The sequence below is a fragment of the Macrobrachium nipponense genome, chromosome 15 (genome assembly GCF_015104395.2).
Source record: "Macrobrachium nipponense isolate FS-2020 chromosome 15, ASM1510439v2, whole genome shotgun sequence".
In the NCBI taxonomy this organism is placed as follows: Eukaryota; Metazoa; Arthropoda; class Malacostraca; order Decapoda; family Palaemonidae; genus Macrobrachium; species Macrobrachium nipponense.
In genome coordinates, this window is record NC_087208.1 from 24,460,527 (window position 1) to 24,486,312 (window position 25,786).

General features: G+C 39.0%; 1 protein-coding gene and 1 long non-coding RNA gene across 2 annotated transcripts in view; one reads left to right on the forward strand and one right to left on the reverse strand.

The window, feature by feature from the left end:
* Positions 1-6,809, reverse strand: part of LOC135227036 (uncharacterized) — a 57,280-nt gene extending 50,471 nt beyond the window's left edge. The window contains exon 1 of the long non-coding RNA XR_010317334.1: positions 6,773-6,809. This is a non-coding gene — a long non-coding RNA (uncharacterized LOC135227036). The remainder of the gene's footprint in view (positions 1-6,772) is intronic.
* Positions 6,810-18,922: 12,113 nt separating this feature from the next.
* The window catches only part of LOC135227037 (ER membrane protein complex subunit 8-like), a 112,497-nt gene continuing 105,633 nt past the window's right edge, over positions 18,923-25,786 (forward strand). Inside the window, exon 1 of the mRNA XM_064266827.1 lies at positions 18,923-19,190. Within this exon, the coding sequence (XP_064122897.1) occupies positions 18,978-19,190 (213 nt within the window). The 5' untranslated portion in view covers positions 18,923-18,977. The remainder of the gene's footprint in view (positions 19,191-25,786) is intronic.

Here is a 25,786-nt window from a genome sequence, read left to right on the forward strand (position 1 = left end):
CATGGAGTTTCTAAACCAAGTCAAATAGACACACGTGAAGAGGAGAGAGTGATGACCAGCCTCAAGCCACTGGTTGACTTCACTAACCAGAGCCACCTGTAAGTCTGGAAGTCAGTTGTTTACGACTTCCAGCACATCTTTTTCCAGCATTCAGAGGTGTCAAATGAAGAGTTCCCTCCCACTAACACCAGTTAATGCTTCAGCATTCCTCCTCTTTTCCAAAACCTCTCCCTCTAATGTATAGAGAATCTATCCATACAAAGGAGCAGTAACAGTGAGGATCTAGCAAAACAGGGGACATGAAACACCACATATAATTGCTCATGCCCTTCACACCTCTTTTGTGTACACCACGTATCCATGGTAAGGTGAACAAACACTCAAAACAAAAACATAAATTACAACCTGGCAGTCAAAAAAGAGTGCAGCGAGACATCCTTACTTGACACCATCCAAAGTAAAAGTGCTGCTTGGTGATGGCAGGGGGGAAGGGGGTTGATTCCTTCACTCAACCCCATTACTGCCGGTTAACAACTTTGTTAGCACTAAGTTTCAATGACTTTTCAACTTATACTGACAATACTCCTAAATAAAAGGTGATGGTTTGTAATTCTGCAGGAACAAATAATAATAATAATAATAAATAATAATAATAATAATAATAATAATAATAATAATAATAATAATAATAATACCCTAATCCAGACTGTAAGGATTGTATCTGGGACATCAGGATGGAGTTTGGAATAGAAAAATGCGCCTTAGTCAACATACAAAAAGGCAAAGTAACGAGAACTGAAGGGATAAAGCTACCAGATGGGAGCAACATCAAACACATAGATGAGACAAGATACAAATACCTGGGAATAATGGAAGGAGGAGATATAAAACACCAAGAGATGAAGGACACGATCAGGAAAGAATATATGCAGAGACCTCAAGGCGATACTCAAGTCAAAACTCAATGGAGGAAATATGATAAAAGCCATAAACACATGGGCAGTGCCAGTAATCAGATACAGCGCAGGAATAGTGGAATGGACGAAGGCAGAACTCCACAGCATAGATCAGAAAACCAGGAAAACAAATGACAATACACAAAGCACTACACCCAAGAGCAAATACAGACAGACTATACATAACACGAAAGGAAGGAGGGAGAGGACTACTAAGTATAGAGGACTGCGTCAACATCGAAAACAGAGCACTGGGGCAATATCTGAAAACCAGTGAAGACGAGTGGCTAAAGAGTGCATGGGAAGAAGGACTAATAAAAGTAGACGAAGACCCAGAAATATACAGAGACAGGAGAAAGACAGAAAGAACAGAGGACTGGCACAACAAACCAATGCACGGACAATACATGAGACAGACTAAAGAACTAGCCAGCGATGACAATTGGCAATGGCTAAAGAGGGGAGAGCTAAAGAGGGAAACTGAAGGAATGATAACAGCGGCACAAGATCAGGCCCTAAGAACCAGATATGTTCAAAGTACGATAGACGGAAATACATAACAATCTCCACCCTATGTAGGAAGTGCAATACGAAAAATGAAACCATAAACCACATAGCAAGTGAACGCCCCGCACTTGCACAGAACCAGTACAAAAAGAGGCATGATTCAGTGGCAAAAGCCCTCCACTGGAGCCTGTGCAAGAAACATCAGCTACCTTGCAGTAATAAGTGGTACAAGCACCAACCTGAAGGAGTGATAGAAAACGATCAGGCAAAGACCTCTGGGACTGTGGTATTAGAACGGATAGGGTGATCGTGCAAAACAGGACCAGGGAGTGACGTTGATTGACAAAGTCAGAAGAAAGTATCACTCAGTTGATGTTCGCAATACCATGGGACACCAGAGTTGAAAGAGAGGAGGGAAAAAATGGATAAGTTATCAAGATCTGAAAATATAAGAAGGATATGGGATATGCCATTGGAAATGCATGGGATCGGTTTACCCATAATCATAGGAGCACTAGGCACGATCCCAAGATCCCTGAAAAGGAATCTAGAAAAACTAGAGGCTGAAGTAGCTCCAGGACTCATGCAGAAGAGTGTGATCCTAGAAACGGCACACATAGTAAGAAAAGTGATGGACTCCTAAGGAGGCAGGATGCAACCCGGAACCCCACACTATAAATACCACCCAGTCGAAATTGGAGGACTGTGATAGAGCAAAAAAAAAAAAAAAAAAAAATAATAATAATAATAATAATAATAATTATAATAATAATAATAATAATAACACACTTCTAAGCTTATTTGCACTCAAGTCTGTAAATAGCTTTTTCCATTAGCGTAAGCCAATACGTACACTAGAAAGCTATGTAAATTCAATGTAGTAAGCTAGACTGGTTATCTTCCAATCAATCAACCTTTTTATTATTAAGACACTTAGTCTTTCTGTTTTTCTTCTTTATCTACAGAGTAAAGAATGAATAAAATGCAAAGGGGCACAGGTATGATATTACTTTCATTGGCCAGGTGCAATGCCAGATGCTGCTATAAAGCCCACATCCTAAGACATTGGGACCTCATAGCTGTGTTGACTGGGGAGGCTGAGGGGGTTTCTGCTGGTATGTGGCCCTTGGCGTGGCTGGTGAAATACTGTAGCTCGCTCAAATGCGGGGTGGTTATTTTGTCTTCTTTCTCCTTCTCCCTTACCATTTGGTGCTAGTTGGTTATCAATGTTTCTCTCTTGTTAGCACTGGCTAGTTTTCTATGTTCCTTCACCTGTTAATCATTGTTATTTCAAAAATATCTGTCTAATCAGGCAGCAGTATGATTATGACGCTCTCTCTCTCTGTGCAGTATGATTATTGGGAGAAGCTAATTTCATTATGTATGGAAAGTTTTTTTCAGGATATGCAGGGCTTCGAGAGGGTGCAGGTGTTACCTGGCTAGTGCCTAGTATAATTTTCACTGCCTTCATTAGGTAAGTCTTCCCTTTCTGGTCTTCTTTGGTACTGATGACTGTAATGACTAAAAAAGACATCTTCCTATGGTTGATATGAATGATGCTTTGAGAATTATGTGGTCATCATCCCAGTACATGAGTGGTGGCATCTATCCACCAGGTAAGTAAATTCATAGATGACCCTACTTTTCTTGGAATCTGTCTTCAAGGGCCTGTATTAATTTTCATGAGCTGAATGGCTGCCATTTTCTCATAATAAACTTTAAACAATGATTTCCATGATGAGCTAGCTGGTTTTCATATATTCATATTAAATAGAGAGCTTTATTTTCTCTCCTTCATTAAATGAGTGATATTTTCTTTCATAAACCTTTTTGTGACCTGTTCATTTTCTACATGTTTTTGGAGATAATGTTTGCCGCTGGAATGACAAATTTTTAATCATTCATATTTTCCATGGCTAACAAACCTGAGGTCTTAACAATAGGATAATCTTCTAGCGCCGCTTAAAAACCAATCAAAGATTGTAAAGCAAGGAATCTGTGGCATTTGTAAACGTCATGCCTATAAGAGGTGGAAGCTGGTATTTTTGTTCAAGAAACCATAACTGATGTTTTTTTTTTTTTTTTTTTGCACACTTGCTTGATTCATTCAAAGCACCGGCCCAGATTCATTTTTTTTTTTTTTTAATATATGGGTGTATCTCATCAGAGTCTGTTGTATTGACACATCAGGGACAGGAAGGACATTGTAAGCATTTCACTCAAAAGTAAAGTGGAGGACAGAGCATTCTTCAAAAGACATTGTAGGGCATCTACCCTCCTTGTTTTTTACTCACATAAGTATTGTCTATGTATAATGGTAGTGTGGGTATTCAGGGGATCCCGATGAAGACCGTCTCACTGACAATGGACAATGTCCATAAAGAAGTTAGCAAATTGGATCCCTAATGGGGATCCCATTGTCACATCTGTTTGGAAGTATGAGTGCTCCTACTGTGTGATGAGAGAAGCCTTCAAGGTATATGTCTCTAGACAACTCAACTTTAGGACCTCCTAGAAACTATAATTATAACTTCTGATGAAGATTGTCCTTTATTTTACTTGTTGGCAAATTGCCAAAAGTGTCCTCTCTGGCCTGGATGTGTGCATATATGATTTTGATGGGATAAGCCATAGCTGCCTATAAAATACCAACAAATCTGGGCCTCTGCCTCACCCATTGTACCCTTATACAATATTCTAATTTTAGAGATACCACTACAGAGATTGAAACATTGGCACAAAAGAGAATTATCACCAATAAATGACACACCAATGATAACTCAAACAATGAACATTGCACCATCAAACTGTTTTCAGAATCACAAGCGCCAAAAGCCCCTGGATATTAAAAAAGCCCTAAAAAAGATTATAAAAGAAAACTTAACTCTTGTAATAAAAAGGAAAGAAAATCAAACCCAATTATTATAAAAGCACAAAAGCCAGCCAGCATATCATGGAAAATAATCCCCGGCCCAACTGGAATGACAACTAAAGGTATAATGTCCTCAAGCATCTTTCATGTCAACTACAAGAATGTACCATATTTAATCATTACAGTTATCGACTCCAAAGAAGACCAAAGAGGGTAGAATTAAGGCCATCAAAATCACAGATATTGCACCAGACTGTAAATGCCTGCACATCCTGGACAAAAAATCTACCAAGCATGGAATAGTATTAGTCAACACCAAACACTAATGAGAGAGAGAGAGAGAGAGAGAGAGAGAGAGAGAGAGAGAGAGAGAGAGAGAGAGAGAGAGAGAGAGGTAAGTACCCACAGACATCAAATACCACCAAGAGAGAGGGAGAAAGAAGATAAATAACCACCACCACTATATTTGTGTGAGTCATTAGGTCAACACCAGTGAGAAACACAACAGCCCCCGCCCAGCTTATCAGCATGACCATGGAGGTTCTATTACCTCTGGATGAGGGGTTTATAGCAAAAAATCTTGCATTCCAACTGGTAAATAAAAATAAGACCTGTCCAGACATCTGTATACTCAAACCTGTTACCCTGCTGTGTATACCTGTATCACTTTGCATTTTATTAATTCCATACTGTACATGACTGTCTGAGTTCAGTGAAATGTTAGAGATGTATCTAATAAACATGACTGACAATATATCTTTTGGTGTCTGTGAAATTCATTGTATTATATCTGCATGCTGATGAGAACACAATAAAGAAAAATTGAGAAGACTATAAAGTAAATGCTCTTTCAACCACATTCAATTTATAAGGTTGTGGCTGATATGAATATGAAAATTTCATGAACCTAATAATTTCTGTCAAAAGTATGAAGGCCATCACTAATAGGAAACCACACCTAACCCAATCTAACCTATCTAAGGTTGCCATGTTATACAATTGCCATTGCAAGTCATAGGATCACGAGGATTGTTATTTACTTTTGAATGTCAGTACAGGTTCAAATTTTCATGTTCTTATTGAAACTCAAATAACACTGATCATAAAAACTCTGATGGCTAGACTTAGGGTAAATGACCAAACGGCAACATAGCGGCCACCATTCCAGGAATGTGGCCACCTTCCCGAAAAAGTACTTGAATTTGCTGTCCATGAGCATCAGTCAAGAGCTGTGACCCATCCTGGGATACACCAAGACCTACGCTCCTCTCAAAGTAAGTGTTTTCTCCTAAATTACGAAATGGCATCATTCAAGCACTTTTTCAGGAAGTGGCTGCGTTCTGAGAAAAGTGGTCGCTATGTCACCGCTCGGTCATTTACTTTATAGTAACCCAGGCACTACAACGAGAGCTATTTCTAAGCTTAGGTCTAAGGGATCTTACAATTCATTGAACTGAATATAGAATTTAGGCCAAAGTACCTATCAGGTCATTCAGTGCTGAAATGTAAATTAACAGTAAAACGGTATTCCTACAGAAGCAGTCTGCATGGACTGCAAGGAACTTAACCGCGGATATGACATCCACTAAGGATTGGCCCGTCCAATGTATTTCGCTGTGTTTAGTACTGGACCCTGGGGGTTAATTACAGTCGTCCGAATAAATATTACTTAAAATTCTTGTTCAGTAAGTAAAACTACATAAAAAAACGCAGCTGCCATAGTCTAGGCCACCGCGGATAAGAACCCTAGATCTACCCCGTAAAACATTAGAAAGGTGTAACATGAAGAAAACCTTGCTATACCTAGCTATAGTAGGTAGTATGAATCAATTATTAAGAGTGGGTGGAAAGTAGTAGGTAGGCTAGGTAGGTAGTACAATGTCAGAAAGAGAATATGAATGGAGTTACCTACTGTAAAAGTAACAAAAGGGGTTGCTGCTAGGGGCAGAAGGCACGTTGCAAGGAACCATAAGTAATGCCTACAGTGCACTGCATGAGGTACACTGACGTCACTAACCCCTAAGGAGGACTCATTGCTTACTAGCTACACAGCAACAGAATGGCAGCAAAGCTATGGTTCGTCACACTGATTAGTACCTATAGCTAGCTAGCTACTACCTACTAGGTAGCTAGTACCTAGTAGGTACCTATACTAAGAAAATTATCTGTGCAAGGTGAAAGACGAAACTAGTAGTAGAATGGATTTTAATAATAAAAAAAGACCTTGAACTACAAGTAGTATACAAGGTTAGGATAGCTACTTCTGGCTACCTAGCTAGTCTACTACCTACTGATAGACAGAAGTCATAAGGCAGCCTTAGGTAAGGTATTGCTAAGATTGGATGCACGAACGTAGTCGGCCTATTTTATCATGGCATAGAGTGGAGTTTATTGATTATCTAACCTTAATTTAGTAACTTAAAATGCGAAGAAGTACCTAAGAAGAGGGTGCTCTGGAAACGAATTTGGTCCCGTGCGCGACAATCAAAACAAACACGAAGGAGAGAAGAATACCTAATGAGGTCTTGACAGAATGACCGAGAAATCTCAGGCTAAGGCAGGATAAAAGCAGAAACCACCGCCATTAACAATTAAAATGAGATTAATCCCTGAGCAAACTCAGAACATGCCATAATCTACGAGATTTAGAATTTTCTTAAAGTAACATCTCCTTATGAACCATACGTCAAATTTGATTGATTTAGGTAACAATTAGGCAATCAATTTCAGTCACTTTTGAATCCTTCGCCGGATCCATCGGCTCGTTTTCCCTTTGATGGTTTATGTTTGCTGAAACATATTTGTGCTGAATTTAAGTTCAGGAGCATTAACTAAGTGTGATGTCCAGATAAGAATCATATTTTTCCTTATTCTATTGTCTTCTTGTGTTCCATTACGACTCAGTATATATAAAAAGGATTTACACTACAAATTAAACAACATAAGTATTCTGTCAAAACTAGGCAAACATCCAACGCTATATTCATTAATTTAAGTAAAAACTCTCACAGGATAAACGGACTGAAAGGTCTGCGATTGCCAGATCGAAAGATTCTCTTCAAGAAATCTTTTAGAATTCGCCATTATACAGCTTACTGTTATTTTAACCTTAGCCATAACGTGTATTATTTGGACCCCTGTATTAGTAAAATGTTCAAGAATGACCTGAAGATAAAATCACTGAACTGACTTCATTACAAATTAGTTCCCATATATATATATATATATAATTATAGATCTATCTATAATATATTATATATTATAATATATATATATTATATATATATTATATATATATATATTCATGATGTATTTGTTTATTTTTTAATGTAAAAATGTTCGTCTTTATTTTTTAGCAGAAGCAGAATTATTGAGGTATAGACTTTTATAATTTTTTTTCAGGGGTCAGTCACATTCCTTGTATAATCTTTTAATTGTCTCGTCCTGCTTCTGAGCTGTTAGGCCTAATATATTGTAAATCCCCTCAAATATTTAACCCTGTTAGTTAAGGAGCGATGGTGACAATCAGGTGAATGTCAACAATACTATGGTCCACATTGCTGATATGATAAAGTTCTAGAATTAGGTGACTGCATGGTTCTTCGTTCTCCGCACTGCGATCTGCTAACAGTTCATTATTATCACGCTTCATTCTACATAGATAGCGTTACCTGTTTGTATATGACTCATTTACTACTCATATACTGCGCCAAAAAACCTCTTTTGTTATTTTCCAGTCTCCCTAGCTCGATAGGTGCAATTACTCGTTAGTTTTAGTTTCGGCTATAGCCAAACGAACGTTCTGAGATGTAATTTTCTTGTATGATACCTAACAAGTTTAATTTAATCTTCATTACTATTATATTTCTACTGTATTTAGTTCTTCACTATATGCCCCTTGTGTCATTTCTACTTTCATTTCTTCTAGTATCACTTTTATTTTACTTTATAATAACTATTTTACATTCAGTCTTCTTATTAAGTTATTGCTTACATTAGTTTTTCCCCTATTCTACTACTTATCCACCGAAAGTGCTCTGAGGGATCGGTAAGCTTATTTGACATAGCCACTTGTTTGCAAAGACTCTCTGAAAAGAAGAAAGTCCTTCATTTTTCCTTTTATTTTTCGAAAGGCTTGATATCTTCAGATCTCACATATAGAGTGGTAGGTTACTATACAACCTTAGTGTAATGATGGCTAGATATCTTCATATCTCCATATCTCACATATAGAGTGGGAGGTTACTATACAACCTCAGGTCTTCAAATCTGAAGAGTCTAAGACCACTTTTCAAAGTATACTTTCGCCCATATAACTTGGAACCATCCGCAGCTATTCTCATGCTATCACCATTTGTTGGCTGTATATTGTTCATACCAAATCTGTTAAATACTTTGGACGTTCGAACTTTACAACTTGATGACTCATTGCGCATGCTTTAATCCCGAGATGAGGCACCCTTTAGTCATTTTGCCGCACAATTTAGCATATTTGGCAGCTTCTTGTGTGCATAAGGTAGGTTGTAGTTGATAGAGTTGCATTGGTATACTACTCGAATAATGACGCAACTAATCACAAGTTTCTTAATAAGCGCCCATTTACTCAATTATACCTATTCATAAGACATTTATTAGGCCGAGGTTATTTCCAGGGCGCTCTGTACCGAATGTGAGAAATCCGATTTGCGTCTACAGGGCGCCCTGAACTGTATTCGAGAAATGCTTCTTGCGTTCAGGGCACACTGTACTGATGAAGGTAAATGAACTTATGTCCAGGCCGCCTTTGCTTGACACACTGAAACCTTTTTATTATTATTAGTATATATTTGTTGTACATGTGTGTGTTTTTTTTTTATTAATAATAATACGGTCTACACCTGGATCAGTGAACAGATTCGAATTTAGAATTGATATTCACAGAGGACGGTCTGCTTTTGCGTCAGGGTGTTATTTTGCCCTGTAGATAGTGTTGCATGGAGACGGCTCATAGTGCCCTAGCTGTCACTGATGCTGGAATTATATGCAAATGTATTTGTATGACGCCTATTTCACAGATTATACATCATCAAAACTCAATAATGCACCTTTTTTGGACGAATCTTTTGCACATCACAATAGAAATCACGCATGTTATTTTCATCAAAACTCAATAATGCACCTTTTTGGATGAATTGATATTAAAATATTTAAATATATCAGAATAAAATGGTAAGGAACATTTTGCAAATGTACAAAATATAGGGGCCATGTGCTCATAAAGCTGTCAACATTTAACAGTTTTCTGCCGGTTGAACAGTTTGTTAACAATTAAACTGTTTTGATAAGAATATGCAATTCTGAAACAATGTACAAGGTGACAGATGTGACAAAATGAGGAGGCTACGATCATATATCAATCCATCAAATAGGCATATCACAAATAATTAAACTGATCATAATTGATGAAACTAAATTTTGCATCCCCTGGTGGCAAAATAAGGAGGCTATGATCATATATCAATCAGTCAATTAGGTGTAATAATAATAATAATATATGTATATATATATATATATATATATATATATATATATATATATTATTATATATATATATATATATTATATGAATAACTTGATCACGAAGTATATAAAACGTGATGCTATGTATAAATAAAAAAGGTTTTTTTGCCCCGAAGGAAAAAATGAAAAAGCGAGATAGCCAAGTACTTTCGGTCCTGTTCGGACCCTTTACTGAGGCAAACAGTTTGCCTCAGTAAAGGGTCCGAACTGGACCGAAAGTACTTGGCTATCTCGCTTTTTCATTTTTTCCTTCGGTGCAAAAAACCTTTATATATATATATCTATATATATATATATATATATATATATATATATATATATATATAAACCTTCTAGTGTGTCAAGCAAGGGCGCCCTGGACGCAAGTTCATTTTCCTTCATCATTACAGGGCTCCCTAAACGGGTGCGCTGAATGGCCTTCTTGGCCCCAGTGCCTGGGCTTTAATCCTAAATATCATACATCCATCCTAAACGCAAGAAGCATTTTTAGGATACCGTACAAGGCTCCCTGAACGCAAGAAGCATTTCTCGAATACGGTACAGGGCGCCCTGTACGCAATTCGGATTTCTCATATTCGGTACAGGGATATTTGTGTATTCGTTTATTTTCCGAGTTACTTTATAAGTGAATACATATGAATTTGAATTAAATTTGCTTGGTTTCAGTTGTCCTCCAGCTGAAATGCTCAGGAAACCGTCGGCCAGGTTCCCCAAACCCCACATTGCGTCAGAAATTGACCATGTTACAGAATCAGCTTTTTCCGTCATCCAGGAGAGGCACGAGCTCCCGGCAACCGAGTAGAATGTTAATAAATTAAGACCTTAGCCCTTGTTAAAGACAACCACGTAGCCTACTATCTACCAGCATATAAATTTCTTTTCACCGTCGCATTTTCAAACACTGGTATTATAAAAGTTATATCTTTATGCACTGGAGATAAGATAGACTGATATCTGCTACATTTTTATTTACCAAGTCACTTAAAACAAAACCAGATAATGGTTCCTGGTTCCTGATTCCTAAGCGCTCACTCCACAAACACAGTTGCGGGCACAGTACACTGTTTATGAGGGGCACAGCTTTATTTCCTTCTTTAATTTACTATTTTTTAGTTTAACTTTACTTTATGTTACTTCCAAATGTTTATTTTAATTCATGGCTATTATCCCTTTTCTGCAACATTAGTAACCCCGAAAAATTACAGATGTTTCTAAATTAGTTATCTACTTTACTTTTAACCCAACCCCCTTTCCATTTATTTTTCTCTATAACTGAGGCAGAGCCGCGCGTTACTTAGCTTTGACATCCATCGCTTTCCAGGTTAAGAACATTCTTAATTTTGAGGTCTATCCTTATATATTTTCCCAGCTTTCTGTTAGGGGATTTCAGTGTCCCTAAATTTATGTCCTGATCAGTTTTTTGTAATGATTTGCACATGAATAAAAGTTCGGTGGTGTCCTCCTCCACTCTGCATATTTCACAGACCTCGTCCTTAATTTTATCCCGGAAGTTAGCCTTTAAGTTCAACATATCATTTCTTTCCTTTTTTTCTTGCAAAGTCTCTTGGATATCTTTTTTGGCATATTGTCCTATTCCATTAATTTCTACATTATATTTGGTACATATGTTCACCACGCTTTTTGTCCAACATATTGCCCACAGGGAGCTCTTAATTGATCTTCTACTATTTCATTGATTAATCTTTTCTCCTCCGAATCTATGATGTTGTGGAAAAGCATTATTTTCTTATATTCAATTCTGTAGGCTACTGGCCATATGCCGGACTCCTCTATAATTCCCCGGAGCAGAGGATTCTAAATTGCAATCTAGTCTCCTGTCGAAGTTGTATACTCTTCTTCGCTAATCGGCGTGACCCGATAACTGATAAAAAACAATGGCATACGTTAAAGTCCCCCGACACAAACGTTTATAGCTATTATATAAACAATTTAAGGAAGTATACCAATATGGCCTATAAAAACATGCAAACTTGACTATGGAGGACAATAATCGCCAGCTAAATAGATTCTATTGCATTTCGAATTTACCTCATTACATTCAAAACTAGTTATGGTAGTTCTCTTAATTAAGAATTCTAAGGTGAGAATAACTGCAGATGATGCAAAAATTAACTCCTCCTTCGAGCTTATACCCTCTCTTTGAACATGAAAGCAAGAGTATTTTCAGCAAGTCATGTTTCAGCAGCAGTTAACCTGTTGGTGTTAGAGCCTTCAGATATGCAGCCCTAAGATTGTACAAAAATATCCCACTTGATATCAGAGCCCTGAAGCGATTAAGTCTGTTTAAGATGAATCATAAGACTTTCTTATGGTCTGGTTGTTACAAATAACATACTGAGGATTTAATAATCAATGGACACATCTTAGATCTATTCGAATGTCTCTGAACATGTGAGTATATGTGTTTGGGACCTGATTAGAAGCCTATATTCTGTATAGAAATGTAATATTTCCCATAGACTTATAACGTTATAAGCACAGCAAACATTACAATTTTGCTGGATCCCAATCATTAGTGAATTGCAGGCTATGAATGTGCAGATGCCTCAGCAAAGCTGCAGATTCTCTTATTACTTTTGCCAAAAAAAAAAGACTTGCTTTTGTCTTATCTAGGTAAAGAACGCAGAAAGCTGAATATGCAGCACTATAAAAATTAGTTACTTGAGAGAATCAAGGGTAGGTGTTCATCAAGACATAGAGAGGAATCACGGACTATGTAAATAGTATTAATTTCAACATTTATTGAAAGAAATGTTAGATACAGTAATTAAGATAATCAGCATATTGGCCATAATTTTCTGTTATCTTCTTATCTTAGATACTTCTTAAGAAGAATTTATTAAGATTAACCAAGTAAGGTCCTAAAATGCCCTCTACTTGCCCATATAAGGAAGGATAAACGTCAAGAGCGCAGGAGAATATTATAAAGAAAAAAAAATTAGCGTTATTCCCAAAAGTACAATCACTGCAGAGAGACTAAGAAGAGCATTCAATAAAGCTTATAATGGATAATAATCCCGAAAAAATGGAAAAATAGCTTCCAAAGAATAGAAGAGGCCGAGAAGCGTGAGACGGTCGGTCTGAGTGACGTGTTTCGTCAAACGCAAGAAGAAGAAGTTAATTATTTTCTATGCGATTTGTGTCGGAAACCTGTCACCTGAGTTTCGTGACAATTTGCTCGGGTTGTCAGTTTTTACAGACTGGTTCCTGGCCGTAAGTAAGTTATTTTCTTCTTTAATAACGATTTCTAAGAAAAATGTAAGGGTCTTGCAAAACTTCAAGTAACATTTATTGCTCGGCGACGGCTAGGCCAGCCTCATTCTCTCACAAAATATAATCTAGCTTAATGTGGTAACAAAGCTTTAGGGGTAGCTACTCGTAGACCTGCCTGTTTATTTCATCTTGTAAATGCTGTGAGAATGGGTTAGACTACGACATCAATTAAGGAAATAGCTAGGGATGGAAGGCTAGAAGTGACATTAGATCAGGAAGACCCAGTCCTATGCAAAAACTGAGGTTACTCTAGGTAGGCATTAGGCTACTACCTAGGTAGTACCCTACTAGGTAGGTAGTCTGGTAGTAGGTATGGTAAAATAGGTATTACCGAAAGGCCGGCCTCTACCATAGAGCGACCACCATCCTGAAAATACCAATGGCCTTAATTTGTGACCTGGGAGAAAAAACTTACTTCGAGGGGAAAGTAGAGGTCTCGAGGTGTTGCTTTGAACGGTCACTGGCTCTTGATTACTACCTAACCTAATGTCTATCCTAAGTTACAGGACATGTTAAAAGTACTTTTTCTTGAGGGTGGTCACGCTATGGTAGAGGCCAGCCATTTGGTATTTTACCCTATCCTTTTACCTATCTCTCCTCCATCTTGCCATCCACCTTCTCTAACAATTGTTTCATAGTGCAACAGTGAAGTTTTCCTCCTGTCGACACCTTTCAGTAATTTTAAGGAAGAGCTCCACACAGCGACATTGTTAAGAAAGGTTTTAGATTGAACTTCTTAGAAAAAGGTGTACTAGCCTACATGATGCAATAGAGATGAGATAACTTGAGAACTTTACTGAAAAATTGTGAGAAATTCAATGTCTTTTCTGTATGTTTTCAGATAAAACCCAGAGGGGTTGGTACTAAACATGGACCCCATAGCAGGGGTAGTGCCATCAGTGGACCTCACGTTGTGCACTGTAGGCATTACTAAAGTGTCTTTGCAGCATCCCTTCAGCCCCTAACTGCAACCCCTTTCATTCCTTTCTTATAGGTATCTCTGTTCATGTATTCTCTTTTCTTCTATCTGACTTCTCACTTTCTCCAACAATTGTATCAGTCCCGCTGCAAAGTTTTCCTCTTGTTACACCTTTTAAACCTTTTACTGTCAATTTCCATTTCAACTTTGAATGATCTCGTAAGTCCCAGTGCTTGGCCTTGGGCCTAAAATCTATATTCTATTCTATTCTAAACATGGAGGACTGCTGAGCTTTTCTGTGTAAAAGCAAACAACATTCCGTAAATTGCTCACAATGTATAGATATATTTTTTGAATGATCTCACTTATACTCCATTGTATACAGCCTTTTATTTATTGTGCAGTCCAAAAATTTCTTTAAATAACTTTTTCTCTGTGTAGAGCTTTTCTGTAGAATGAACTTACACTGGCAAATGTAAAGGATAAGGCTTCCTCAAGAGCTGCTTTTGTTAATGTAATTTTTTTAGACAAAAAATTACATTAAGAAATTATATATTCGTGCAGCTGTGTCCTTTGTTTTTACCTCCACTTTAAACCATAATTGCATTGTGGAGTGAAATGTTGGGTAGATTTTACTTTTGACCATTTTTGCATTTAGGACTTAAAGATGTCATTTTCCCATGTTTTAGTGTGTGTGTTAAACATTTCTGACATTTGTCTCCTTAGCAAACATTTCTAAAACTTATCTAAATCTGAATGAGAAAACTCTGTGGGATTAGAGTCCATGGATTTCACTTGTATTGTGTTTTCCCGCACACATAAACCCAGCTTTCCCACCATGGTCCCCAAAAGGTAAAATATTAGAGTGGGGTTCACTATGTCTAAAAGTACATTTGGTTACAAAAGTAATGTCAGAAACATTCAAAGCGCCAATTAAAACATAGGAAAATTATATTTTCAAGTCCAAAATGAAACAATAGTTTAAAGTAGAATAATAATGAAAATATGATTGAATTAAGTTTTAATGTCCATTGAGAATATTTCTGACATATATTTTAGTGGCAAATTAGCAGTTCAACATATATAGGACTCCTATGGTATATCATGCAATTATGGGGAATCACAGTGGGAAATTAGGGTTTTGAGGGGGGGGGGGGGGGGGGGGGAAGGAAAGCAAAACACGTCAGATAGCCTATAGGGATGTATATTTCTCTCTCTCTCTCTCTCTCTCTCTCTCTCTCTCTCTCTCTCTCTCTCTCTCTCTCTCTCTCCAACTAATTTGACAATACTCTATCATTTGAACTCTCTCCAATAAATATGGGATTTTTATGCCATGGGGTGTATTTTTTTTATAATTTTATAAATCTGAATGAAATGATATCTTCAGCATCCAATTATAAACAATATGCTGTATTTGCTATCAGTGTTGGTAAGAAGTTGTATCCTAAACAGAATGAGCTTCATAAAATTTTGTGCTAAAGTTTTTATGTCTATCTCTTTAGATGCTCAGAGGGCAAAATGACAGAACAGCTAAATTACCTATAAGCATTGCTGATCCCCTGCTCTGATGAGGGCTATTACATTATCCACTTAACAATTTTATGCAAATTAAATAAAATTTTAGATAGTAATAGTTGTTCTTTATACCATAGTCTGTTTGGAATAATTAAAATTCTTTTTTCATACCATTATGGTTTCATATCATTATGCTTGTAAATGTTACTTTGAATCATGCTCATGGTACTTGGTGATTTTATTTTGAAGACTTTTATTGTATATATGTGTACAGATCATGATAGCCACTCTTATTAAAGCTTGCATATGGGCTCCTCTCTTTCATTTTAGCCTCTTCTTACCCATTGTGGTATTTTTGCTGCACTTCCAGTCAAATATCAGCAACAGAAATGCTATGTTGGACTAAGAGCAATGCTTATGAGCCAGCACCTACTATGCATTTCAGGGACCGCGAGTCATTGTTTTTCTCAAATATCTTTCAAACTAATTATTTGATAGAAAATGGTATTTTGATACCTTTACAAACACCTCCCCCACTTCCCACTAATGTTCGGTAATATAGTGCATTGTCAAATGGTATTAGTCAAGGCTTTTACTAATGACTTACATCGTTTGTCAAGCTTCGCTGACCTATGCAGTTGGACATCCTTTATCTCCATCCCATTCCTCCTCAGCTTCCTCCCTTACCCTTCCCCACCTCAACCCCCCCTCCTGGTCTTCCCATCTCGGCCCTTACTTTCCTGCCTATTATATTAAGTAATATTGGATGCTATAAATATGTTGGTTTTTGTAAATTCTTTGTTCATTTAATTATTGTCATTGTATTTTCTTAAATTATATAATGGGAGTAGGCTAAAGAGCGTATGGCCATCACTCTGTTCATTAAGGCCATGAGAGAGAAGGTCTGCTCACTTCCCCCAAATCCCCAAGTAGGCGGAGCTTTGTCTGTTTATTGTGTCAGCAGGTGAATTGCTGTAAGAAAGAAACATAACTACTATCACTATCATGATATCATTGTATGTACTATGTGTTTCACAATTTATATCACACTACAATTTCGTTTCTACTAATCATCCGCCAGCAATAAGGATGCAATTCTTGTACCGTATGAAGTCTGGTGAATGAGTTGAGTTTCATGCATCTTGAATTACATTACTTATCAGTAATGTAAAATGACACACTATATTCATATACTACATATATACGCCTATTATTGAGACAGGTTCCAAAATGGATTTTACTTGGATTTCTTACAATTGGGACAGTTATTTATGAAGACTGCCCATTTTCAGGCATTTAACATACAGGGTTTTTGTTATCAAGAAGATACCCAGTGTTTGCCTTATTCATAATCAGTTAAGAAATTAATTTTCTTATGTCTTTCACAGGTTAGTATTTCTGTTTTGCAAAATCTGCAAACTGTCATAATTTTTTATTCTTTGACGGCAACAGACTAAAAATTCTTGTGATATATGTTTATCAAAGGAACTATATATTATCAATAATATAAAATGAATATACTTGTTCCTTGTGAATTTGAATGATTTTGAATGAGTATATAAAAATGAAAATGAATATTTTGTTTCATCTAAACACTTTTCCAAGTGATATTTTGTTTAATCTGAAATATATATAATATATATATATATATATATATATATATATATATATATATAGTATATATATATATATATATATATATATATATAATATGTATATATTATATATATATGTATGTGTATATGTGTACAGTATATACAAACTCCAAGAGTTAAATACAGGCAGTCTTGGGTTATCGTGGACTCTGTTATCGGCGATCCGGTTTTATGGGGCTTGTCTAGCGCCATAAAATCTGGGATTTATGGTGCCATAATGGGCCGAGTTCTAGTTATCGGCGCTGGTGCTATAAGGGCCATTATGGCACCATAAATCGCCAAGTGTCGGTTAATGGCAGTTTTCACTTGTTGGCTCACCCCCGGGAACGGAACCCCCGCCGATAGCTGAGGACTGCCTGTATAGACAAAAGTAATAGGCAATATGATAAAGACTTAGATACACTGATTGATTGATTGACCGACCAGATTGATCCTTATTCTAATGTCAACTTTCTCCATTTTATATATGCTTAGGAGACATATTACAAATACATTTCTGCAACGACACGGACAAAGTAACATGGCACACTTGACAGCAATGAAAAATCTATCTCCATCTACTCAGTGAATACTTTTAGTGCACTTGCTCCAGCCGATAGACAACCCCTTTACTTATAGTGCAATTGCTCCAGCCAATAGACAACCCCTTTACTTATAGTGCAATTGCTCCAGCCAATAGACAACACCTTTACTTATAGGGTAATTGGTCCAGCCGATAGACAACCCCTTATCATTACGGCATTACCTGTCACGCCAAGGATCCTATGAACAAATACATTGGAAAAAATTAACCATTATAATGGTCATTATGTCAAATCTCGCTATCCTTTTCGTTATGAGCTCTCCAATTATCTGTTGGTATTGAAAAATATTGGAGAAAATGGTATTATTGGGGGAGAAATGAGACACTCGGCAACAAAAAGTGAGAGAAGGGAGGGAGGGAGGGAGAGGGAAGGGATGGGGATAGCGGGCATTCGAATCTGTTAATGACTCCTGCTGACTCATACGACTTTGCCTTTAAAAGTCAATTGTAAACACTTTTAACTAACACCATTTGACGATGCACTATATTACTAAAAATTAGGGGGAGATGTTTTGTATACTGTTAAATTATACTATTTCGATCAAATTAATCAGTTTGAAAGATATTTGAGAAAAACAATGACTTGTAGTCCCTGAATTGCATAGCAGTATTTCTCTCCCTCCTACCAAATGATGCCCAAGAGAACCTCACTTGAAAGAGAATTCCCCTGATGTCTAGCCTGTTTCTAGTGTTCTCTCCTTATCATGTCATTAATTGTATTTGTAACATGGTAGGTAGAATAATGTAATAAGGCAGTCCCATGGTTATCAGCTGGGTTTCCATTCCTGATGGTGTGACAATAAGCAAAAATTGCTGATATCCTAAAATCACCATTAACTGAATATTACCAATAAGCGGGGATCAGCTCATATTGCCACCGAAAATTCAGTTATCGTCGTTGCTAGACAAGCGCTGTAAAACTGGGTTGCTGATAACTGAGGCCGCCGATAACTGAAGGACTGCCTTACTGTATATGTATAGGGATGATTGAAATGAAATGCTTTCATTCAGAAGTAGTTGTACTGGTATCGTGTTTAACAGTGTAAATTTCTTAACACAGGTGTTTCCTGAGAGGTGATTCGTTCATATCAGTTCCTGTTCTAAACATCAAGTCACGATGTCAGGAGACATTAGTCTTGCTTGCCCAGTTTTGGCCAAGATGTTATTACATGCTGCACGTTATCCACAGTCTGCAGTTAGTGGTGTGGTACTTGCTCAAGCTAAAGGCACCGGTGATGACACTAGTAACACAGTTTATCTTGTTGATGCCATACCTTTATTCCATTTACATCTCAGCTTAACACCAATGCTTGAAATTGCTTTAACACAGGTAAGTTTGATTTTTACTGAAATTTTAATTAGCTTTGATATAGTTTGTTGATAACATCTTTTACTTTATATCTCATGATAATGAAGGACTGGACAGTCCTCAGAAGTGTTTGAAGCATGGTTTGAAATTAATGGCTGTAGGAGTAGCTGTTGATTTAATATATACTACGTATACATTACTTGATTAAAATAGTTTCTGGAGCTTGATGAAAGTTTAATCTGGTGAATGGAATTTTATGAATAGCTAAGGTCTCTTATTTCCTTGTGTTTTTGCGTAGAAATATTTTAAAAGAAATTTAATTGTAGAGAATCCAGTTTGTTTTGCCAAAACATATATGAATGTTTGTTCATGAAACTTACCTGTCAGATATATATATAGCTGTATTTTCTTAAGTCCGACAGAATTTTAAAAACTTCCGACACACGCAGTGGTCGGCCAGGTGGTTAGTACCCTCCCATTCCCGCCGCTGGGAGGCGGGTATCAGGAACCATTCCCATTTTCTATTCATAATTTTTCTGTCGCTGGTGCTGAAAACACCTGTTTTCAGTACCTCCGTCTTAGGATTTTGGAAACTTCATTGCCGCTAAGTATCCTAATTGTCTTTTGATTTATTTACTTGGATTTGTGGGATTTGTGGCTAGGCATACGCTATCTTAAATTGATTTGAATTTGATTCATTTTTGCATAAAATATCTGAATCTAGTTAGGCTAGTTTCAGACGGGGTTGTCTGCAAAGATAGGGTGTGGCTACCGAAAGCTTCGGTAGATCCGCACTTGGTATGTACGAGGGGTATGGGTCTTGCTTCTTTGTTGAGATTTGTCATGTAAGGAGTGTGAGACTTTGCTTGTGAGACTGTCTTCCGTAAGGAAGACGTATGATTCGTATGTACGCAATTAATCAGTAAACATGTCTAATTCCGTAAGGAAGACGTATGATTCGTAGGTACGCAATTAATCAGTAACAAAAGTCAGGGTAGTGAACCTGCTAACCTTCCTGTAGACTTTATTTTGCCTAACCCTGTAGTATGGCCTACGGGCTATGAATATGTCTACGAGAGGTGCTCGCTCTCCTTCATTGCTGTGAAGTGCTACTTCTGTAATTGTTACTCCTAACCCTGCAGTGTTGCCTTCAGGCCCTAAGCAGTGTCTGTAGAGGAATTACCCTTTCTCTGATACTCTTTCGATTCGTATCTTAGAATCGAAAGTGCTTGCTTTAGAGAGTAAAAGTGAAGTGCAGAAGTGCAGTGATACCCCTTGTGTAGTGGAGGGTGCGTCAATCGGCCTCGTTTCGCCTCTAGGCCGGGACCTCTGCTTGACTCCCAGGACCCGGGGAGGGAGCGTGTCGAATGACTAAGGAGGGTTACAAGGAACCCACCGATCTGGCGTGCCTTCGGCAGTTTCTGATGAAAATCCCCAGACTGCCAAAGTGCGTGCGTGTGCACGAATCCTGAAAGATTGCTTCTCGTCCTCCGAAGCGTCCTCCCCATGCAGGGGTTGGAGCTTTCGGAAGGACTCGCGCCCTCTAAATAGAAGCTTTATAGAAGAGGACGCTTCACGTCCTCTCTCTCTCTCTCGTTATGCGTTTCAGGGAGAAGTAAGAAGGCGAACGTCGCCTGAACTCGTGTCCGTCTTTCCACCGAGAAATACGTAAAAGAAGTCATAGTAGCAGGAAGCTTTTGAGAGCGGACGCCCGGGACGCTCGGATGGACTCCAGGCGCGCGGGGTGCACGCCAAGTGCGCGGCCCAGTGGACGCCGAGCGCGCATCCAGTGTACGCCGAGCGCATTCCAGTGGACGCCGAGCGCGTGCCAGTGGACGCCGAGCGTGCACCCAGCGCACGCCAGGTGTGTCGCCTGGCTGAACGTTTCTGTTGAACTCTTCAAGCTCTTGTTTCAGATATGGGCCTAAAGAATGTTTACCTCTACCTCCGGTGATACCTTCTACCTCACCTGCAAAGAATGTGAAGTAGGCAGTGCTTCGGAGGAAGTTTAAAGTGAACAGACAACTTCTTCTTCGAAACCCAGCAAGACATCGGGTTTCGTGAATTCAAGAGGTCTCTGTCAATTAATATTGCTTTTCGCATAGGTGGATGGAGTTAAGGAAAGCTCAAGGGAAGATCTCGTTTGCTCTACCGCAACCTTTGCCATTCGGCCAATAAATTTAAGTTGCCACTACCGCAGTCAAGACTTTGCGATAAGGCAGTTACGGGTTATGTAAGGCTCGATGTCCTGCACGTCAGGACTCTCGCAACGTTCAGTGGGATTCTTGCAAAGGCACTCATCAAAAGGACGCTCTTCAGGAAGCGCAAGACAGGACTTCCTTTGCCATACTGCCAATAAATTTTAAGCTTTAGCAGGCATTAGTTGTGATACGGGAGAGGAAGCTGGTTGGAGAGTTTCTTCCTCTTCCCAGGATAATTTTGCAAGCTTTTTAGCCCATCTGAAAGGGTTTTTCAGATGATAGATTTTGTTAGTTTCTAGTCGGGACTACGCTGCCGAATTGAACATCGTCGTTCTACCTGCCGTAAGCCCAGTCTCTTAACAGGATTCTTGCCCCTTCCTCGTTTGAGACGGGAATCGAAAAAATTAAATGCTTGACTCCCTGGATTACGTTTTGTCAATTCAGTGACTTTCCCCCATTGACAATATACTTTCGTTTGTCAAGTAAGTGGGTATCCCCTCATTGACAAAATATCTCTTTGTCCCGTAAATGGGTTAGTTCTCATTGACAAACATCTCATTAACTTGATATTGCGTAAGCGAATAAGCTCTTATTGACAAGATTCGGAAGAGCTCTCATTCGTCATTCGCAGACTCGTACAAGAATAGACTTCTGAGACTACGTCAATGAACGCTTATGTCCAGTAACATAAGAAGCTTGAGCTGACTACTTCGATTCTCTTAAGTTTTGTTCATGAAACTTGCCTGTCAGATATGTATGTAGCTGTATTTCCGAATTCAGCTATATATATGTCTGCCAGGTAAGTATGAACAAACTTTATTGTGATATAATTTCATATTTTGCCTTGCGTTATTTTACTTCTGGTTGGTTCAAGTCATATACGCTTGCTGTAGTTACCTCTTCGGATGGCAACCGAGAGGTCTATTGTCTATTTTAAGGACATTTAATCGTTACTCCCTGCAGCCTTCCAGGAGTTTCCGATTTATCTTTTACCGTTGTATGGTAGTGTTCTGACGACACAAACGCATCTATATATTTAGCGTTTTCTGTTTCGCTTAAATATACCAGCTTGAGAGTCTTTCGGCTCAAAAAATAACGGACCTATTTCTTCGTAGAATAGGGTAGCTGGCAACCCAGACATAAAGTTAAGAGACGACGTTCGTAAGCTGCTGGCTGCTGCTGTCACGCTGTGTCTGTCTCCAGTCCAACCGAGCCAGTAACAGATCGGGTCGCTGTCATGCGCCGTAGGTTACGTCTCTCTCTCCTGCGGGATTGACTGACTAACCGTATCTCTGTGCTGGCGGTTACGTCTCTCCTGCGGGATTGACTGACTAACTGTAACTCTGCCCTACAATCACGGACTTTAGCCTAAGATTGAGGGGATTTCTTACGTGAATGAATAAACGTTGCATTCGTTTTGCCTTACTATATTCAACAGAGTTATCTCTTAATCCTTTCGGTGCTCGTTACCGCACGGTATAGAACTACGAGTCTACCGCAACATTGCACTTTTATATGCTCTCCTGCTTAGGCAAAGCGCAGCCTTATTAGGGAAGTAAGCATACTCGGGGAGGGAATGGATGAGCTTGCTGGGGACCATTTCCTTCCTGAAGAAGTTTGTTTCCCCCGAATAGACTGCAATTCAGACCACAGTTTTTTCCTACCGGAAACTGAAATATTATTCAAGATCTAGGAATGCTTCTGAACATCTCTCAGTGCGTTCATCACCTGAGGTGATAGAAAGAAGGTGCCGGACATCTGGATAGGGTTTCAGATGTCCTGGATCTTAATCTGAAAGAAGTAAAAGCTATTCGGTAGTCCCTCCAGTCCTCGTAACGAGTTTTGGGAAACCAGTGGTCCAGATCAACTCTGATATTCCACAGCTCTCTCATATCTTAAGAAGTATCTTCTCTCGGTCCCTGTTCGAGTTTACGAGAAAGCCTATTATAACAACAGGCGTAGAATGTAACGATCCTCTAGAGGTTCGTTACCGGATTGCGAAAGTCCCGTACGAATGTCTCGATCGACGGCAGCAACTATTGACTTCCGAGTGGAATCTTTCTTTAGAAGTAAGTTGAGAGTTGTGGAGACTTTAGGGACGCCCTTTCATTCTTCTCTTCGATATGTTGAGGACGAAGAGGCTTCTTCTTCTCTGCTCCCTTATTCTCGATCCGGGATCGGTACCATTAAACGCCATCCTATGATATTGAACGGTGGATGGATATTTAGTCTCTTTTCCCCTTTTTTCAATCGCTTAGGAAATGTAATAAGAGGATTTATGACGTCACAGGGAGCGACAATGACGCTGATCGCCCCATGTTGGCCTTCAGGATCCTGGATTCACAGAGGTCACATACTTCCTAGTTCACTTTCCAAGGACCTTTTCCGAGAGAGTCGGTCTACTCTAAACTCGAAAGGTACCTATAACCTCTCCGCTCTGAGTCTTGACTACGTTCAGGCTATTCGAGATGTTGACAGGAATAAGATTACCGTCTTCCATTTCCGTCTGAAGAATGGGATAAGCTGGCAGTCACAACTATTAAAGAATACGCAAATATGTTGTTGACCGGCCTTTGGGCTCAGAGATTTGCGTCTGTCAAACAACAAAGCCCTTCACGATCTTTGAGTTCTGTGGAATCTCGAACTCGCTCACCATCTACTTTTTGTCTCACCTGTTTTCTCGGAGTCAGACACTCGTGCGAGATCAGGCGACATATAGTAGCCCTGAGTTTCTTGTTGACGAAGTCGGTTGCGTTTATACACCCCCGATGATCGTGTAACATGAGACTAGGTTGGACTGTCAGGCATTCTTCCTTCGGGACTGAATCGCCTTTTTGCTCCTCGCTCCTTTCTCCTGGCACCAGAAGCTCGAGTCAGGAGTTGATTCGCTGACGACGTTGGGTTGCGTTGATACACCCCAAGGTTTGCTTAGATTGAATCGCCAGGCAGTCCAGACACTCATCCTTCAGCGAAGAATAGTGCCTTATGGTCTTCAGGGTACAGCCTTGCTGTCCTTGATTCGTCTGACTGGTCAACTGGTCGGTCACCTGACTTTAGTACAGACGGACTGACTGTGCATGTCCAGATCGAAGCTTTCAATATGGAACTTAGACGTAGTCTGAAGTTCTTGATGTCAAAGCATTCGAACCTCTCCTACCTGTTAACTTCTTGCAATGTGATCAGGAAGGCCTTCTTCTAACCACCCTAGATACGACAAAGAGGGTTAGTGAGATTTTAAGCATCGTCACAAGTTTTGGCTTTAGAGAACACCAAGGCGGTGTGCTCTCTAACCCTTCCGTTGTGGCCTAAGAATGGTAACCCGCCTTTTTGTCCTTGGGCCAGGAGCTGGAAGCAAGATGGCACAAGTTAGTGGGCAGGAGCCAGAGAGAGTCCTGTGCCCTGTCGGGTCTCTCAAGTTTTATCTACATAAAACTCAAGAAAGTCGAAGTCAATCGGGCAATCTGCAGTGTTCCGAAAAAGACCAGACTTGCCCATATCGAAGAACAGCCTGGCTTTAGTGTTAAGGAGTTCTTTCAAAAATGCTCCTTCATTGTGTTTGCACAAAGATTTGAAATCTTTTATCTGAATGCTCACGAGGTGAGGGCGCGGCCTCGGAAGCATTTCAAACAGAGCATGGCACTCAGCAACATCCTGAGTACCATGTTTTAGCGAAGCAACTCTGTGTTCACTTCACACTCCCTGCGAGATGTGAAGATGGCATATGAGATCTGCTGCTCGCTAGGGCCATACGTGTCTGCAGACACAATCTTGGGGGCAAGAAGTACCACTCATCCTATCCTGTAGAAAATGGTTAGGAAGAGCTCTTAATTTAGTTGTTGAGTCGCCGACAACGGCGACTTCTTAACTCTTAAGCCTTAGTTAACACAACCGTTAACTTTGGCTAGGTTGGTCAGGTGGATGATATATATTTTATATATATATATATTTATTTACTTCTTAGCCCTCATGGTATGGTCATATGGTCTAGTCACGTCGTGGTCTCGCCCCTGTTGACAGATCATCTGGAGTGCACCAGCTATATAGGTCTCTACCTCGCTGGCAACTCTAGTAGCACAAGCAGACTTACGTGGCAGTAACCACGAAGCCAGCTATGCTAACAGGTGGAACCAAGATGTAAATCATCTGCATGCATTTGTTTCCCAAAATCCTTCTATTCTGTCCCTTCCCACCTCCAAAGGTGGGATTCAGCTATATATATATCTGACAGGTAAGTTTCATGAAACAAAATGATATTGTTATGATACAATAAAGTTTGTTCATACTTACCTGGCAGATATATATAATCAAGTACCCACCCACCTCCCCTCAGGGGACAGTGGAAATAAAAATTATGAATAGAAAATGGGAATGGTTCCTGATACCCGCCTCCCAGCGGCGGGAATGGGTACTAACCAC